The sequence below is a fragment of the Sander lucioperca genome, chromosome 2, assembly GCF_008315115.2.
Source record: "Sander lucioperca isolate FBNREF2018 chromosome 2, SLUC_FBN_1.2, whole genome shotgun sequence".
NCBI classification, from domain to species: domain Eukaryota; kingdom Metazoa; phylum Chordata; class Actinopteri; order Perciformes; family Percidae; genus Sander; species Sander lucioperca.
In genome coordinates this window covers 2,327,171-2,346,779 of record NC_050174.1, presented here as the reverse complement: position 1 = coordinate 2,346,779, position 19,609 = coordinate 2,327,171, and the positions used below count along the sequence as shown (strand labels likewise).

General features: G+C 39.4%; 1 protein-coding gene across 1 annotated transcript; it reads left to right on the top strand.

Annotated features, from left to right (window-relative positions):
* Positions 1–2,124: 2,124 nt before the first annotated feature.
* On the top strand, positions 2,125–18,419 carry ghrhrl (growth hormone releasing hormone receptor, like). Its single transcript, XM_031318482.2, has 13 exons — positions 2,125–2,270; positions 8,071–8,176; positions 8,725–8,832; positions 9,284–9,375; positions 10,251–10,354; positions 11,311–11,443; positions 11,619–11,772; positions 12,936–12,996; positions 13,355–13,424; positions 13,553–13,644; positions 14,484–14,613; positions 15,768–15,809; positions 16,824–18,419. Exons 1-13 carry the CDS (start codon positions 2,217–2,219, stop codon positions 16,923–16,925), a joined length of 1,248 nt encoding a protein of 415 aa, XP_031174342.1. The 5' UTR covers positions 2,125–2,216; the 3' UTR covers positions 16,926–18,419.
* Positions 18,420–19,609: the final 1,190 nt, after the last annotated feature.

Genomic DNA, 19,609 nt, shown 5'->3' with positions numbered 1-19,609 from the left:
GATTCTACCCGACATAAAAAAAACGGCATGTTTCTAAGAGTTGCGTGACCAGAGACGTAACAAACCCCGGGATTTGAAAGATGGAGACAACTTAGAGCCCAAAAGGACACCGAGTTGGCTAATTTCCTTCAGAACAGGTAAGCATTAGCTTCAGGCTAATTTATCACGCAAGGTAAGGGCATACCTACAAGGTAAGGGCATTTTATGTCATTTCAACATTCTTGTACTCACATAGCTAGCTATATTAGTTAGCTAGAGTACCCGACTAGGTTACTCGCAAAAACAATTGAGACACAGCCAGTAAAGTGATCCTGACTGGTCCTGGCTAGTCCTGACTAACGCCGCCATGCTAAGGGTGAGTTATTTTAGCTAAGCCACAAGAGTGGGGCTGTAAATCGGGAAGAGAGGACCGTGAGTTTGCAGTGTGTTTAGCGATTGTTGCCGTAATTCTAGCGTTAAGCCAATCAAATGTGTATTTCAGTCGGGTGGAAAAGGACGGTAAGGTAGTGGTATTTTTAGCGGTTCCTATCGTAATTCTAAGCCGTAAAAGTGTGTCTGTCAATTGGGTACAGAGCTCCACGTGAGCACATGTAGGCTTTTATGACTGTCAACATAGCCAGCATCTAACGTTAGCTACTCCGCTGTGCTGTGAAGTAATGTCTGGCTTTGTGAGACAAGTGTCTGGATGCTGCGGTCTCACCATGCAGATCCACCTAGCCGTGCACTTTATTCCTATGGGTGATGTCAAGTGACTTTAACGCGTCCACATAGCATCCCGGGAAGGCGCTGCTGCATTTCAAAAAATGCTGCGCGTCCAAAAGCTGGCCGATGCCCATCTTTATGCAAATTAATCCATTGAACACGACACGACTATCCAGTAGAAGTAACGAAAATCTTTCAAACTAACCTTTGTCGATCTGAAGTGAAGACATATTCAGCAACTGTATGGCCTATTTCTCGCTTAAAATGTTTTCAGAAACACGTTTCGGTGAACTATTTTCGTAAAATACTAGATCGTATTCTCAACGCGCCGCCATGACACTCAGTTGAAATTCTCGAAGCCAGACCCACGTCACGCGTTCGTCCAATCAGCTGCCGGTCAAGGGCGTGGAGCATCAACCATGACATCGCATTGTGTCGGTCAAATGAATCTGTACCGTCAGACTAGCCTGGGTAAACCCTGACGAACTTCCAGCAAATTTGAGATTTGCTCTGCAAGTCAGTCTGGCGAAGAGCCCATTCAAGCCCATTTCCAATGTCCCCAAAATCGAGGCACCAATCACAACCGTTGAGGCGGGCTTTACGCGACGACGATAGCGCAGTGACGGCGAGCAGCTTTTTGTTTATTCAACATGACGGCTACCGAAGCGCAGCGTCACCCTAATCGTTGGTCTGATTGGTTGGACTATCCAATGCGCCCAGAGGCATTTGAGCGGCGTCCATTGGTGACGCCCCTTTGGAAATGAACTGTCAATGAACCTTTCCCAGACCCACTCTCAGTTACAACTGAGAAGGGTCTGGTGTCAACCAGGCTACCATCAGACTGGCAACCTCCGTGAACCTCGAGTCTGGGGAGGAGGGGGCGGGGGAGACGACTCTCTCCAGTATTTTGAATTTGTACTGCAGTTAACTATTTTAATTTTCAGTAGCCTATTACATATTGCACCTTTAAGCCTTCCCAAGCCTAAATTACCCGTCGCACCTGACAACAGTTGCAATGTCCCTGTCAGCTATCCGCTTGTGCTCCCGAAACGTGAAGAAAAGTTTTCTTGGTATATCCAGCAATCATGTTACGGTAGAAGCTGCAAAAAGTAACCGCAGTGAAGTAGGCCTAGATTTGCCGTTAAATAAAGGTTAAATAAAAACTTTAAAATTAAAAGATAACGTGTCTCTTCACGATGCAACACATGGTTAATTAGACTTTCATCCATTCATCGTAGTATTTGAGGCAGTCCTTTGCAAGGCTATAGAAATCTGTAGAATATTTTTTTCAGATCCATTTGTTACCGATAGGCTAGTTTGTACGTGAGGTTTTCGCTTCATTTTTATTGTTGCACGCTTAACAAGTAGGATTTACACCTGGGCAGAGAGAGAGAGAGAGAGAGAGAGAGAGAGAGAGAGAGAGAGAGAGAGAGTCTCAGCATCCCGTCCTGCAAGAGCGTGTTGCAGTCTCATTGAAGAAGCGCCACGTTGGGCTGAACAGAGGAACCGATAACATGTCCTGTCTCTACGTCAGAGGGATCTTTCTCACTCTTTGTTGGGCTTCAGCTGTGAGTGATTTACTTTAACTTCACTTTTGCGAAAGGATTTTTTATTTTATTTTGCCACGTAGAAAACTTGAAGCTATCTTTTCAGTAAATGTAAAGAGTTGTTTTAAAAAAACCCGAAACATTGCGAGAACTATGAGAGATGAATAAATAGGCATAGTCTACAAATTCGAGGTTATTCATCTCCTATTTTTCCATTTCCATCTTCTACTGTGTACATGCATTTTATTGAACAAATTATTTACTTACGGTGTTCAATGAGCTTTAAAACAAGACACTAACGGAGCCTGCGTGCGGGGTTCTGTGCAAGAGTGTGTGCACGCCCTGCATCTGTCTGGCACCTGATAAGCAGCTGTATAGGTCTTCACAGGTCCAGTAATTTTCTCATCATGTACGTGTTACATCATAAAATACAGTATCAGACTGATTTTAAGTCAGAAGTATTTGAAGTGAGTGTGGAAATGTTAAGTGCAGCCCCAAACACCAGTAGCCTATATTTATTGTGTGTATGTGTGCGTGTGTGTGTGTGTGTGTGTGTGTGTGTGTGTGTGTGTGTGTGTGTTTAATTCAATCATAAAGTCAGTTTGGTGGATACGTGTATGCATGTATATGTACATGAATATATTAAGGTAGGCCTATCAGAATTAGCGTTATTGGCAATGTGTATGTGTACATGTGTGCATACAAGGAATTTGACTCAGTTTTTTTTTATTGCTCTTTTTTATTACACAGAAATAGACATAACACGCAAGGACACAGCTGGACAAATAAAGGTTAAGAATTGACAGACTATTATGTACACAAGTATGTAAAAAAGAGGTGTGTATATATATATATATATATATATATATATATATATATATATATATATATATATATATATATAATATGTAAAAAGCACCAATGAGCAACAACAAATAATATATGTGGTAAAAACGCTCAAAATTCACTGGTTTTAGCTTCCATTCTGGTTCCAAATGCAAGGATTTACTGGTTTTGTTAGTCTTCTATTATAATAAACTGAAGTTAGTTTTGGACTATTGGTCTGACAAAACAATAGTGAATTAAAAGATAGAGTAGAAGTACAGGTGAGATGCAGGTATGTGAGTATGTTTAAAAATTATGTATTGTGTTTCTGCATTCACAAAAACATGTAACAGGCCTATTGGAAAATGTATGCATGTGGGGTGGGATAATAGCAAAAGGAAATGTTAGATGGATTTCATTTTCCATTAGACTACCCTCCCGCCTCCCACAAACACAAACAAATTGGATTAGGTTATGTTACCTGAATTCACTTTATTTAAAAACGACTGAATGACTTTTATTTGCTGATGTTACCACTTTATTTACTATGTGCAGTGATTGTTCAATTCATCTTGGCAAATCAACTGTGAAGAATGGAGATGGGCAACAAACTGCACAAAACAAATGCAGATTCACATGCCGACAGCCTGTTTTTATCGACAGCTTCATAAAGTTATTATCACATGGGCATCTTGCTAATTTCCACACCGGAATAGAAGTATAGAGAAGCGGGCAAACAGGTGGAATGATCATCAGCGTGACAGAGAGAGAATGAGAACAGGGCAGACACTCATCAACATGTTCCACTTCAGTCTATTCACTTTCAATGCTCAGGACTGCAGAGAATTATAATGAACTACCGGGGTCCATCACACACACACACACACACACACACACACACACGAGAGAGAGACCATGGTCTCCTTGAATTTTCAGATACGATTGAAATTCTGCACTTTAAGCTGAGAGAACAAAAAAAAGAAAATATAAAAAAATATGAAATGTTTTTGTCTGGTCATATTTTTTGGCTGCATGGTGAAAAAATAAGTTCAATGTTCAAATATACACCTTATCTTAACTTAAACCTGAATCACCTCACAAGCAGCCAGCATATTTTTACACATTGTCAGTTAAATTTTTGTTAGACATTTTGAGAAATATACTTTTTTTATGCCAAGAGTTAGATGAGAAACTCAACACCTGTCAACAATATACACTGTACAATAAATACAAAGCTAACGTTACATTCGGCAGCTTGTTTAGCTAAACGACAAGTTGTGGTTTGGCCAAGAAATAGTACAGCACATAACCCTACTGTAAACAAACACAATTTTTCTTTTGCACATTTCTATACAAGCTACATGTGTAAATTAGTTAGCTTTAGATGTACTGGTAGGCTAGCTGTTTCCCTGTTTTCAGTCTTTATGCTAGGCTAAGCTAACCAGTTGGTCGTTTCGGCTTCATATTTAATGTAAAGATATGAGAGTGGTATCAATATTCTCATCTAACTCTCAGCAAGACACCTAATAACCACATTTCCTGACTGAGCATGTTGTATATTTTTATCCTGTGCCACTGCGGCAGCAGCGTAAAAGTGCACCTAATTCGCTGTTGAAAATAGAAGTGAACATCTGCAAAGTGAGCTCAATTCGATGGCCCCTTTTTGGGTAGTTAGTGGATAATGGACTTCACCCCTCAGAGAACATTTTTACAGCAGACTGCACGCTAACCTGGCAGTGTAAAGGGGCCTTTAGCTTTGCATTTAGTTTCATGGCTCATATTATCCAGACTTACCTTATGCAGCCTCCCATCTCCCTTCTTATGTCTGTTTCTGTCTCCTAAATGCAGCATGGTGTCTCCCTTTATCCCATCATGCCTTTAAAATGCATGAGCATGTCACCAGCCACCCGGTCTTGACTCTTGCTTTGTTCCTCACCCCCTGCCATTCAAAGCTTTGCAGGCTTCCTCTCAACTGCACACCATTCTCATGTATAAAATATCTTCACAGCATCTCCTTGCATATACAGGGAAGCCATGTGGGGTACAGTACATGACCCCCATCTGACACACAATGTGCTATTTAGCTGATGCTTTTGTGTTGTGCGCTTTATGGTAATGAGTGCATACATCTTTCTGTTTTGAATATAAATGCTCTAACTCTGGCGCTGTTTATTCCATGCTCAAAAAATGTATTATAACAACAGCCATAGTTTAGCAGACAACAATATACCGTTATATACATGTCCCACCTTGAAGGACATTTACCGCAAACTCTGGTTTCTCTGCAGGGGGCAAGGTAAACCATTTTTCCACGAGTCCCCCGCCTGCCTTTGAACTGGAAGAGCAGTAATTGCTGCGTAAATTGCACAATGACACCTCTCATTAAATTATTAGCATTGCATTAAGAACAAAGAGGACTGGCAGCGATTTGCTCAGGTTGCTTCCGACACGTCTGTTCCACATTAGTCTCGCTTTGCCAGACCCTCCTCCAAAGCGTGCTAGTTCCACATTAATGGAGGGAGAGATGGTACAGAGAGGTTGCTTTATTCCTACCTATTTAAAGAAAATGGGGCAAAACATTTTTCCAACAACTGTCAGGAGGATTGTGTTCAATTCCACCTAGTTTTCTGTATTGTGTTTATTCTGTAGTTGGATTTGACATAGTTGCTAAAGTGGTTTGTTATTCTGCACAAACACAAGCTCCGGCTTTTTTCCAAGAATCCCATAATATGTGTTGACAGCTAAGAAACAAACCGAGGAGAAAGGGCTGAGGTGAGGGATTGTACGGAGAAACAGAAATTGAGAGTTTTGATTCAAACCAATTTCACCTATGGCTATCTATTTTCAAATGTATCCTGATGAATTTCAAGGTGCGGAATTATTGTTGATTTAATGCCCAGCCTGTTGGGTTTAAGTTATTCTAATGCCAGGGCTTTGCCTTTGATGTGAATCTCAAAGGCGAACTGTTTTTTTTAAGAGGCACCTGTTTGGTTTGATTGAATTAGAAGATTAGATATCTTATCTACTGACACTTTATGGAAATATTTATCAATGTGTCAAATAAATGAATATGTTTGAATCTAAAAATCCCTGTTTGAAACTCATGAATTTACTTATTTTACTTTTATGATTAAATATGAAAAGCTGTACATTTTGTACACTGCCATTACACATTTGGCATTTTATTCTTAATTTCCAAAGTGGTTTTGTTTTTCCAATAACTTCATACCCTCACTCAGTTCAAATCCTATGCATACCATTATGATAATAAAAAGCTGTATCTATGCAAGGTGTACTCAGTCATGTAATTTCATGAAATGGCTCCAGGTGGGTTTTGTACGGGTGCAGATGTTGGTGTTTGCCCCTCAGTGAAACTCATAGATCTTTTTAATGGGAATGTTTATAACACACAACGAGCGCATCCTATTGGATGACACTCAGAAAGCTGGTGAGCAGGGGAAACTCTCCAGAGAGAGTGTTTGTGGTCCCAGAGGACTTTAGCCTCTGAAGCTTTTTCATTAAGAGTTACCTCAGGTGTTTCAAAATGTGATGGAACTAAGCTGAATCCAGGACAAATGGCTGTGCAATATGCCTTTCAATAGCAGAGACGACTTCAGTAAGGCTGTGTTTGCGACCTGTTGGGCAGTCCTCTGTGTTTTTAGGTCTTCATCTTCAAAAACCAAATGAAAGACTCAAATAGCAGCCTCAAAATTACTCAGCATGGGAAAAACTAAATGCAATACATTCTCAAAATTTTGAGTTATTTTGGAAATGGAGGGGCATTGTAATATCTGCCTATAAGTACCTATCTAGCCACTATAACTAGATAATGATTTCTTCATGCAGTGACTGAAAAAAGGAGCTTTTGTTGCTGGTTGTTTGTGAGATTGAAATCAAATTATGTTTCTTTCCAAGTCAATAGCAGCATAATTAAAAATTAAGGTGCAGTACCATATGAAAGCAGATATTCTATGATGTCAAAATGTGTAGGCAAATAGAAAGAAAGCAGATGGATACTGTACTTCAGTAGCAACACCATGGACGACTTTTATCAGGAAACACACACTGTTGCTGTGTGTTGTTGAAGCTAACAAGAAATGACCCTGCCTGTGGCTCTGACATTTACATCCAAGACCGCTTGAGTTCACCTGCAGCATGAGATGAAAAACAAAAGACACTTTAATTTAACCCAGAAGTTACAGTAAAGAGTCTCGGGAGGAGGGAGAAGAGAAAGAGAAGTTGAGCCCCTTCACACAAGATTCTCCACTTACCACCACCAACCTTAATAATAATAATCTGTTTTATAATGTTCTTAGATTAGTTTGGCCCGTCTTGCCACTTTGACCCTTTTCTTTGGCATTCCTATCATGTGGAAACCCATCACCAACAATGGACACACACACACACACACTCTCACAGTGTTGCGGTACAGTCCAAAGGATAATTACCACATTCATGACCATCGGTCCACACTCTCATCCACTCTCTTCCCTACGTTACCCTCCAACATCCACCTTCCATCGGTTCCTTTCTCTCCCAGATACAAGACATTCCTTTTTGTTCTGGTCCGAGATATGTCAGACAAATGCAAGTGCAGTTATTCTGCTTTATTTTGCATCAGAAACTGGAGGGATGAGCAGGGGCAGAATAACAGAAGGATCTCTGAGCGGATGAAGCATGGAGTTGTTGGAGGCCAAAACAATCATCTGTGTCCTTAGGAACAAATTATTTTAATGAATTTTCTGAGCTTCCCCTCTCTGTGCGCTGTGGTTAAAGATCATTTAGCTTAATGCCACCGACGGAAATAGGTCCTTTTTGCCAAAAGGTTACTGTTTTAGGTGGAAAGCATTTCCTACTCACTGCCACTGTCACTGCCCTTTAGAAATTGACATACGCATAAAATGGAATTACAGACTGAGAAGCCACTGTGTCCTCTGCTTGAATGTCTGTTTATATCTAATAAAGCATTCCTTCCTTCCTTCTTTCCTACCTCTAGGCTTTGTCGAGCCTGCACCCTGAATGCGAGTACATATTTCAGCTGGAGAAAGAGGAGCGTCACTGCCTTAAGTACATTGCAGAGCAGGGCAACAGAACCACAGAAGGTGTGTTTTCCATTTTAGAATCACCCTGCAGCAGTATAGCTCATATAAATCCAGGCGTGGCTGTAGTTGTGATATGAAATATACTGCAAATGTTCACATTAAGTACAAGAGTCTAAAGCTGGAATGAATGCATCACAAAGAATCATCAGTTGTCAGGGCGTCCCAACTGCAGAATGAAATCGCACTGGGTGATTTATCACTGTGATGCATCTGTAGAGGAGACCATTAAGGATAGTTACATAAGGATTTATGTATGTTATCCATCTCAAGATAAAGGTCTTGGTTGCAGATCTACAGCACTTCCTCATTCTTGTTTTAATACAATTTACAAATAGGCGGATGGTATGGCTTTGAGGAATGTTGTTGGGGGTATTGTGCATGATACACCCCATTTACCTCTACTGTATCTCCATGAGTATATATTTAAACTGTGTGCATTTCAGGCAGCGGTGTATGGCAGTGCATATAAATGTGTGTTTATGGACTCTCTCTTCTAATTAACTACCCCGATAGACACATACTTACCTTCTTTCTACTTTTCCGAAAAGGTTGTCTGCCATTCTGGGATGCAGTTGCCTGCTGGCCTCATGCAGAAGTTGGGGAAACAGTCCAAAGAGCTTGTCCTGCCATCTTCTCCCTCTTCAGAAACAACACAGGTGACTAAAGGATCCCATGGTGACAGAGTGAAGAGGTTGTTAAGATAATGACCAGAGCAGTAAAAGGTGTTTTTGATCCTGATCATTTCATAAAGTGTGTTTATTTGTTTACTCACTAGCGGCCCTGTGAGGCTGTGCTTTGAGCTACATGTTAATGCTGCGTTCAAGTCATATCGGATGGATGGCAGAAATGGGAAATATTCCCATCTTAAAAACAAGCAAGCGTTCATATGACAACGCAATGTGGTTGTATGATCACAGAGTTGGTTGTGTGAGAGTTCAAATACTATGCACTCTGACACAATTACAATATATCCTTCAAATGTGGGCATACACACTACCATCATGGCTAAAAACATTAAACATTTGAACTCTTTCTCTTGACAAGTGAATCTAATCTGAAGTGATCTCTTCATGGCTGACCCTTTGGTATCTTGGCCTTTCACCTCAGGTTCAGTGAGCCGTAACTGCACCGGCGGAGGTTGGTCCAGACATTTCCCACCATACCACATCGCCTGCAGTGTGGATGATGACATTCCTGAGGTGAGAGTTGCTGGGGGCGAGGCAGTTTAAGAGGTATGACTGGGGAGTGAGAATCCCGATGTCATGACAGGAGGAGAAGCAACAGAAACAAGGAGGAACTGAGAAAAAAACTTAATAAAAACAGGAACAAATTCAGACCGCGTCCCAACTTCTTAAATCAACAGACCGAACAAGCTAAATTAGAAAAGAAAAACGTACCATGTTACAAGAGGCCTGTAAGACTGTAATGAAGTGGAACAGTTGCCCATACACCTTCATTTGTTCCTTTTTGGGGTAGTTTAGATTTGAGTACGTATGCTTACTGGCTCACTGCCTCTCGAGAGCAGGAAAGAAAATCTATTCAAACATAAATGTGCGTCATGTTAAAATAGTTTTGCAAGGCAGTAAGTGAATTAAATGTCACCCATCAGGTAATAGCTGGAATTATTATTTTTAAAATGATCTTGTTTAACAAAGAGAGGATGGGGGAGAAGATAATTATTAGAAACTGATTTTGGTGCTACACAGAGCATCTTTTGTCTTGAGTTAAAAAAAAGACCTTTTACGTTTTCCAATAACAGGGGCGAAGAGTCAGTAATTACAAGTTCTCATGTAATTAAGTAGCTTTAATGCTTTATCTACTTTTTTGAGTTTATTGAGTAGTCTGCTTAGTCCAGTCATGCTGCCATTAGACTCAGCCTCAAAATATGGAGAAAGCTTTCTTGCTGTAATGCCGCAGTCATCTCTTCATTACAGTTGAGTCCTGAGCTTGTCTGCGATTTGGTGTCACTTTGAGACATTGCATACATTTTGAGGGCTGGTAGCATTTTGAAAAGCATGGACATTGAAGTGTAAGGTTCTTTAATACCAAATCTTCGTTCTCGTCTTGCTTCCAGACAGAGCAGTTATACTTTGCCACAGTGAAGCTGATATACACCGTCGGGTACAGTATCTCTCTAGTGGTGCTGGCTGTTGCTGTATTCATCCTGTTGTTCTTCAGGTAAGAACAGATGACATTAAAATAAGTTGTGATTGTCCAGACAAAAGGCAGACAGACTTTTATTCCATTTTTCACCGGTAACCGGTGCATTATGGTAATCTTAAGGCCATTGCATTCACCACAGAGAGCCAAGCAATCACAACAATATTGTTGTACTGTAATCAAAAACAATTATTACAAGACTCTCTTAGAGTGAGGCCTTTAATAGTGCCATTAGCTTTTGACACATTTAAAAAGGTGTCCTTGTGTAGTATATTAGAGGAATAGTATAATAAGCTTGCACTTTCTTGTCGAGAGTTAGAAGAGAAGTTTGACACCACTCTTGCATAGAAGAGAGGTATCGGTCTTCTCATCTAACTCTTGCCTAAAAAGCAAATGAGCATTTTTCCCAAAATGCTGTACTTTTCTTTTAAGAAAGAGGAGCGATGCTGTTGTGAAAAGTCATTTTAGAGACCCTGAAACCCAAAAGTACAAACCAAACATAACTGTAATGAAAGGAATCGTCATGGTGTTATGATGCTAAAAACTCACCATCATTTTCCGTCTCATAATCCCTGATGTAATTCTCCTTCTCCACCTGTGTCCATCTCTCAGTTCCAATATTTTCCATCTTGGATTTGGACCCTTATTGACCTGGAGCTAACTGGTCCTATAGTCCACTTAGCAACTGATTGACACAATGTCAAGGGTTTCCTCACACCCCCACCACTCTGCTCTATGGTTCACTGGATGCATGCATGTACAGCAGAAACACAAAACCTCTTTATTTATGGTTTCTTTTTTTCTCTGTCCAGCTGGTTTTACAAATCTGTTATGAAATCCCTTTAAAATCACAGTTCCATAACTTCCATCTCTGGTTTAATGTTATTTATTGTTTTTGTTTGTATTTTCTGTCAAACCTTTTTCTGTCAAACACTACAGTACATTTATTACATGTGTGTCACCTAATTTTTCAGGAGGCTGCGTTGTGCCAGGAACTTCATTCACATCCAGCTCTTCATCACATTTATCCTGAAAGCTGTGGCGGTGTTCATAAAGGATGCAACTCTGTTCTCGAGTGACGACACCAACCACTGCACCCTTTCCACAGTAAGATAATGACAATGGCGGGAAAAGGTTCTTGGTTGTAGTAAGAAATTCCTACGGGCAGATTCCTGATCGCTCTCATCGCATATTGACTGTGCACCTCCGCTCTTATACTAACCCCCCCACTTACAGTTCACTCTGTATTCTTCTTTTCCTTCCTGTGTTTTCTTCTGTCCAGTTTGCCTGTAAGGCCTCTGTGGTCTTCTGTCACTACTGTGTAATGTCCAATTTTTTCTGGCTCCTGGTGGAGGCGCTCTACCTCAATTCCCTGCTGCTTTCGTCCTTTAATCACAGCCGTCGGTGCCTCTGGGGCTTCAGCCTGCTGGGATGGGGTGAGAGACCTTGACATATACGGTTTCCTCAACATATTTCACGCTGAGCTGCAGAGTTTGGTTCGATTTTATGATAGCTCTGTATTATAATTGCTGTTAAAAAAAAGACATTAGGTAATATATGCAAGGATTACAAATGAGGGGACTTAGAGACTGGATCATATATATTTACAGATACTTGACTTTTACTCTCTGCATTACATGAATGTTGGCTCAAGGTGAGTTACACTTCTACAAGAATAATAGTTATTAATGCAAATTGCCTGAATAGTTTGCAAGTGCACTCAAGTCCACATTGGTTTGTTTGGGCCATGGTACTGCTGTTTATTCTGTTTATGCAGCCAGTGCATTATGTGCAAAATGTTTTTCTGCTTTTTTGATGTGAGTGTTTTTTATTAATATCCCTAAAATATGATGCTCCAGACAGTTATTCTCCTGATACTCTAACACTGGCATTGTACGATTTGCAGTTTTCAGTCCATGTCTCTATTTTGGACACTATTTTCGCCTTGTGTTGCAGCTTTTCTTTTTTTAATTCGCATACCAGATTTCTTGATTTTTCAATCTGATTTCAAACCTATTGAGCTGAACAGTGAGATATTTACTGCAATTCTGTGATTCAAAAGAGATTCACAGCTGTCTTTAGGGACAACAAGAGGCAGACAGACTGCCATCAGCCAACATCCCCAACTTATTATTTGAATACAGCCAGAAACTCTCCTGGCTCGATGGCATCAGCTGTAATTACCAAACAAACTGAATTTAGTTTACATCCCTGTGGCAATCTCTACTATGAATGTATTTGCTTATATTTGTGGGTTGAATGTTTCTATCCCTTAACTTGCCACTAGTAAAATGAATACACAGACATTTGTTCCAGCAGTGGCAAGGCAGGAAATTGATCAGAACATATACTGTAGACGTGTAGTGCATGCAGCTTCTACAAAAGCGACTTTGAGTTCATGAAAAGCACTATATAAATTCAATTTATTATTATTATTATTATTATTAATAATATTCCATTTACAGATCAATACAGATACAAGAAAAGTTGTCATTCGACAGGTTCACACGCTGCTCACTGTCTTTTTATGATTCAACCAACTCAGTGTGTATTGATTGCATCTAACTGACATTAGTTTTTCGTTTTTGCCTCTCCACAGGTGTACCTGTGCTCTTCATTGTCCTGTGGATTGGATCCAGGGTGTATTTTGAGGACACAGAGTTTGTATAAACTTCTACTGCTTCTATCTCCACAAGCACAGTTATTTCCTATATACATACATTGACATCCCATTCCAACATACATAATGACCAACAGAGCCACAGTGTAGCATTTTCCTAAGATTTACTGATATACAGTATAGGTTTTTGAGGAAGAAATACACCGATAAGACAGGAGGTGAGGCACTAAACTTTTAAAAACAATGTGTAATTTGTGCTCAATTTGTACTAATTTCTATTTGTTTCTGGTTATGAGTTGATTTTTGTTCCACGGTCAGTTGAAGTAATTGTACATCACACCTAAAAGAACTTCTGCAGACGGACTAAAGTGCGCATTTCAAAATGTCTTCCTACATAGATGTTGGGACATCAACGAGGACTCGCCCTATTGGTGGATCATCAAGGGACCAATTGTTGTGTCTATAGCGGTAAATGATCCTATTGTGCCGAAACAAATCTGTTAATTATGCACTTAACAAATTGCTATGCAGATTATTTGTTTTTGTGCATGTCAGAATAGAGAGTCTTTTTTCATTCTTGCTTTTTCAATCAACAGGTCAATTTTATACTCTTCATGAACATCATCAGAATCCTGATACAGAAGCTCAATCCTCGGCTGATCCACTTCAATAACTCCTCTCAGTACAGGTAATGCTTTAGCTGCACACACAGTATGAGAGGCTGAACTCAGCAGTGATACAGTATCTCCTACTTTAGACATTACTGCATGTACTGCTTTTATCAAATTTAGCTTTCATCTTTTCTCACACAATCTTGGATTTTCAAAATTGTGTCCATGTGACTTGTTTATCTTGTTTATCTGTTGAATGGACACCTTTTCAAGTACTTTTTCACTTACTTTAATACTTTCTCACTCTGATAAGTTCACACTTTGATGTAGCAAAAGATGCAAGTTGTGTGAAAACTTTTGATGCACCACAGTCGGAAACACGGCATAATTCATTCAGTCACTACTGAACCTCAGCTAGTCAGTCTGGGCACGTCTACCTTTTCACTTCCCAGAATCATAATTTGTAATTGAAACAGGCTCACTAATTGGTTGAAAGTGTTCAGGGACATCATGCATATCCGGATCTTATTAAAGACATACAGCACCAAAGGTATGTAAGTTGAGTGAAGCTTGAATTAATTGCACCAGGTAATAATTGATATGTTCCCCTGCACTCACATTTTATTATCCTCACTTTGAATCATGCTCCTGCTGCAACCTTTCTCCTCATTAACAAAAGCTGTGTACAGACCGACGCACACACACACAGACACACACAGACACACACACACACACACACACACACACACACACACACACACACACACACACAATATTCTCTTGATTGGTATCTGATGATTAGTGTGTCTGCATGCATGATGCTTTCCCGGAGCAGCATTCAGATTAGATGCTCACTAAATGACTCCCTGAGGTAGCTTCACCTCCTGCATCTTGTTTCTTGCCTTTTGTGCAACAGACGCCTGACTAAGTCCACCCTCCTCCTCATCCCTTTGTTTGGTACTCACTACATGGTCTTCAATTTTCTGCCTGACTACTTCAATGTTAACCTGCGCCTCTGTATCGAGCTCTGCATGGGATCCTTCCAGGTACACACATACACACAAGTGCTAATTTACAAATGTGTTGAATAAGCTGTTTAATGAAACCTAATCTTAAAATTCTCCTTCCGATAGACAATTTATGTAAACAAGATTGAGAGTCTAGAGCCATGCTATCAGATCTGTGAGGCTGTACTTAGGCAGAACGGCCCTTTGATAACATGCTCACAATGATATGAAAAAATGCTGACATGTAGCAGGTATAACGTTTACCGTGTTCACCATCTCAGTTTAACATGCTATCGTTTGCAAATTTGCACTAAACCTAAAGTACAGCTGAGGCTGAAGGGAATGTCATTAGTTTTGCAGGTATTCGGCATAAAACAAAGTATTGGACAAAGTGAAATTTTGACCTGATAGAGTCAGGGGATCACCAAAGTAATAACAAGTCATCCTCAGGGGGACATGAATGACTGTATATTAATGACCAACTGACTGATATTGCCATCCCTAGAGCCATGCTGCTAACAGGGCAAAAAAGATTATCAAAGGCGTTTTAATTTGAATAACAGATTTAATACCAAATTCCTATTTGATAAAATGCTTTTGAAGAACACTAGTTATATGCTTAAAAAGCTGTAATATAGTAGTAACGGGCTTAGCAGTGCTGTGTTGCTGGCAGTGTTTGAGTCTGCTGAAGACATGCAACCACAGAAAAGTCAAATGGCTTCCTCCACTTCATGTCGCATGTGGCACAGACAGGCGGGTTTGCTAGCCAGCTTGCCAAATTAGGTTTTGCTTTTGTCCCCCTTCTTGTATTCAAATTAATTAGGCACAGAGGTGTCACTAAAGTATGGAATATACTGGTAACAAAAGTGCCCAAGTAGCTGTAACCCAGGCTTTGTTTATAAAGTAAGTCCAATTTAATTCTGCATAATTTAGTATAAAGATAAGAGCAGAGTTTACAGCATTTTCCCTTTAAATTACACATATACATACAGTGTATTAATGAGGTAGAAATCCAAACCATCCATTATTCCACTCGTTTGCTGGCTGCGTGAGAAAAACATAATAGATTTTCCCGAACCTATTTTTACTTGTTCAGCTCTCATTTGTCATCTAAGCTATATCTTCACGTGAGCAGCGTTTTAATTGTTCCGACTCGTTCTAAGTGTTAATGCTTATTACCATCTCTCTTACAGGGGCTTCTTGTAGCGATTCTCTATTGCTTTCTTAATCAGGAGGTCAGTACAAAGCCACACCACTCTCAATCATTTCCTATAACATATTCAACAAAGCACACAGGTATTGTACAGCTCTCTGCTGCATAATAAACTAGTTTACCCAGATCACATACCAGTGAGGGGGGAGTGGTTAAGAGTTGTCAGGGCTTAAAAGCAAAATAGTTTGCACCTCTCTTCCCCTTATTGCATAGGGGAAGGACCTCGAGCAATTATGTAACCACCAACATTAATGTGAGGCCAACCACACACATGCTGTTGAATACTTAGTGAACAATAACTCTTAACTAACTAGTAATAACTGGGTTTCCTCCAGGTGCTCCGGTTTCCCCCACCATCAATAAACATGTACTAGGTTCTCCAGTCAGTGCCCTTGATCAAGGCACTGGCTCAGGTCCCCGGGCGCTGTAAATGGCTGCCCACTGCTCCCTTGAGGGATGGATTAAATGCAAAGAAAGAATTTCGCTACATGTATGTGCATGTGACAATAAAGTACCTTTACCTTTACCTTTAACCCATGTTCATCTGTTTGGTGGTTTAGGGCCTCATGTGTAATACTTGGAAGTCACTCAATTATCATATAGAGAATATATAAGTTAATTTCATCTACATCTATATCCTCTTATAGATAAAAAGAATGTTGTTTATCGCTGTGGTTTATCAATGAATAATGTTCTGATGCCAGATGAAATGCATGATATCTAATTGTTTCATACATTTTACGATACCCCAGTAACATGCCACATAAATTAGATGACTTAATATCCAATAAAATGTCTTATGATGCAATGGGGAAGAAATTATTAAATTTAGTATTCAAGTTTTACGTGTCAAGACTTATCTGTTTTTGAAGTTTAAAGAAATAGTTTTGGGATATAGGCTTATTTCCACCACACCTGGGCAAGAATATGTAGATAGATAACCTAATTTACATAACGATTTAAAGAAATATATGTGGCATATCTTAATAGTTTGAAAACAGTCTAATATTGCATTTTGAGTATGTGTGTTTGACAGGTCCAAAAAGAAGTCCACATGCAGTGGCTGAGGTGGCAGGGGCGGAGCTATGGTGTGGTGTCACCAGCTGCAAAATGCAGCCAGATGGACACACCTTTCTAGTGGTGGCCTTCCCCCTCATCCTACAGGTCTTCTGTTAATTGGACATCCACTAAAGATTGCTCCTGAGCACGTCATCGTCTCCAGTGGGCTGCACAGTACGCACAATACCAGTGGTTGTCGGCCACATCTGTAAGTTTTCGTTCCAAACTCGATAATAGGCTTTTTACTAGCTGCGCTCCTTCTGCCAAAATGGAGGAACTAAGGTGAACTTACCAATGGAAAAGGATTCTGAAACCTCATGACATTTTACTGACACATTTCAAGACAGATTCTACCAATTTCATATGCATTTCCCATGTGGCAACAATTTTAGAAAGATCAGCTTCAAGCTTTCCTTGGAGACCTCGCTTGTCAAATTACAGAATGCTAATTTTACTGAGCTGAGAGTTTAGCCTAATGATTAAAGAACCATCAATTAGCAAGTAAATAGTTTCAGCGGATATAGGTTTTACCCAGCTAAACAATGCACACACTCATTTTCTGATTCATTCTGTCTGAAATGTTCCGTTTTAGCGCCTGTATCTTCAAGCCCACATCACTTTTCATAATATGGGATTTTAAAGAGTTGAGATGAGATGCTAAAGTAAGTATATTCAAAATTTGATTCCATATATCACAGATGCTATAGCTTAGCATGTTGAACATGTGAAGCTGTAGCCTACTGCCAAGTGATACACAAATGAATCATCATTCATTTAATTCTTTGTATATTTATGTATGGGTTTGCTTATTTATTTATTAATTCACAGTCTGTGCTTACAGTAAGTATCAAGGTAAAAATAAAATACCTTAATTGCAGCTTAATAGATGAATACCTTGAAGTCACACCATGGCATTAGCTGCTAAAGTATTGTGGTTTTTTTAAAGTGTAAACCTGCACCTGCACACTGCTGAGAGCCACTTCACTGTATACTTGCGTGTTGTGTTCCGTCATGTCATGTGTTCGACTCCAACAATTTGAATGACATCTCCACTGCCATCTGTGATCCAGCAAAGGACGAGAAAACATGAATGGAAACTTTATCATAGTAATAATTCAAAATGATTTGACATCAATATATATGATGCTAACGTATTGTACAGTACTTTGAACTGCATGGTCATATAAAGAAGGATAAAACTGCATTCCCATAATAACCGAATTTGCGTTAGATCTCTTTTTGTGAGAAATTTAGATTTTTGTCTTAGTTTGTATTCTCTGTGTGTTATAAGGTGATAAGATTTTTTTTTTTATCAAGATAAAAGGTCATGCAAAGTATTGAATCACTGCCCAGTTCTGCAGCATCCACAATCCTCTTCATGTAAACAAATGGTTTGCCTAAAACTGAATGTATAAACAAGTCAACTGTCAGACTTGTTTTATAGTCACTTTTCTCTGTTGTTGCATTTGGATGTTGCTGCTTTTCTTGTGCCTCTCTCTGTGATGTTTTACTGCCTTGTGAAAAAAAAAATGCAATCCTGCAAATTCAAGTATAAAATGTTTACTCAGCTTCATTATGGCTCTCTGCAACCTCTTTCACAAAATAAACATATAATCAGCTGGCAGCTACAGAATGTCCAATAAGTGATACAAGCTAAAGTCATCAGTCATTGTTGCTGCATGTAATTCAGATACAATCTTGACACAATATGTGCTGATACTAGAATTGTATATAATTATTTATAAAGATTGTTTTCATATGTCATTCATAAAAATAATTGAAAAGTATTTTGTAAAATGTTTCCCTTTGCTTCATAAGGAAAACCTTAATTATTGTTGTTCTTAAAAGCAATGGCATAACATTTGTCAATGTGTCCTTTTTTATCTTTATCTTCAAACTGTTGCAATAATGAGGTATCTGTGTGTTTAAATACATAGTAAGACATTTACATATATTAATTGTTGTATAAACCATATGTTTTATTCCAAATCTTATTGTTGAGCTTATTTAGATAGCTGTTAAACTGCGGAGGAGTGTGGTGGAGAGGAGAAACGTTAGAAACCATCAGAAGATTTCTAATGGTTTCCAATGGGGGGGAAAACAAATAAAAACCATCAGCCATTACAGTAGATTCTTCACATAGTCTGTTTTGATGTCTGCATACAAACGAGTACAGACATTTAAAAAGTCACAGCAACATGCACAACAATAAACTACTGCTTCCATGCTGTTCAGTGTGTGTCTTACTTGATTCTGAAAATGATAAAAAAAATAAAAAGTACAGTAATCCCTGGTTGACACATTTCTGGCGAACATACAAGATTGGTTCTAATATACTTGAGAAATTTGGACAGATCACTCAAGATAATGTTTAGATATACAACTACATACATCTGGACAGAAAATGGAAATGGCAACGCTGCACTTCGAGCAAGGCACTGATGTCATCCAGTAGAGCTGCTCACTGGTCAGCAGCAGAGGACCAGACTTCCTCCAGTTAACTGACAAATATGTGCAATTCACCGTTATTTAACGAGGTTAGTCTCATTGAGGGTTGGAAACCTCTTTTGCAGGGGAGAAACAATTAACAAGGGAGACATGTACTGTAAAGTTTACAATAGTCTTGCATTCTGCTAGAGGTATCATATTCATCCATTATATTTCTTTTGCAGATTATTCCAAGTGGCTGCTAGAGCAGAAAACATAAACGCTCACTGTAGTGTCTTTAATAGTAATGCTGTGATGTTGTATGAAGAGGAATCC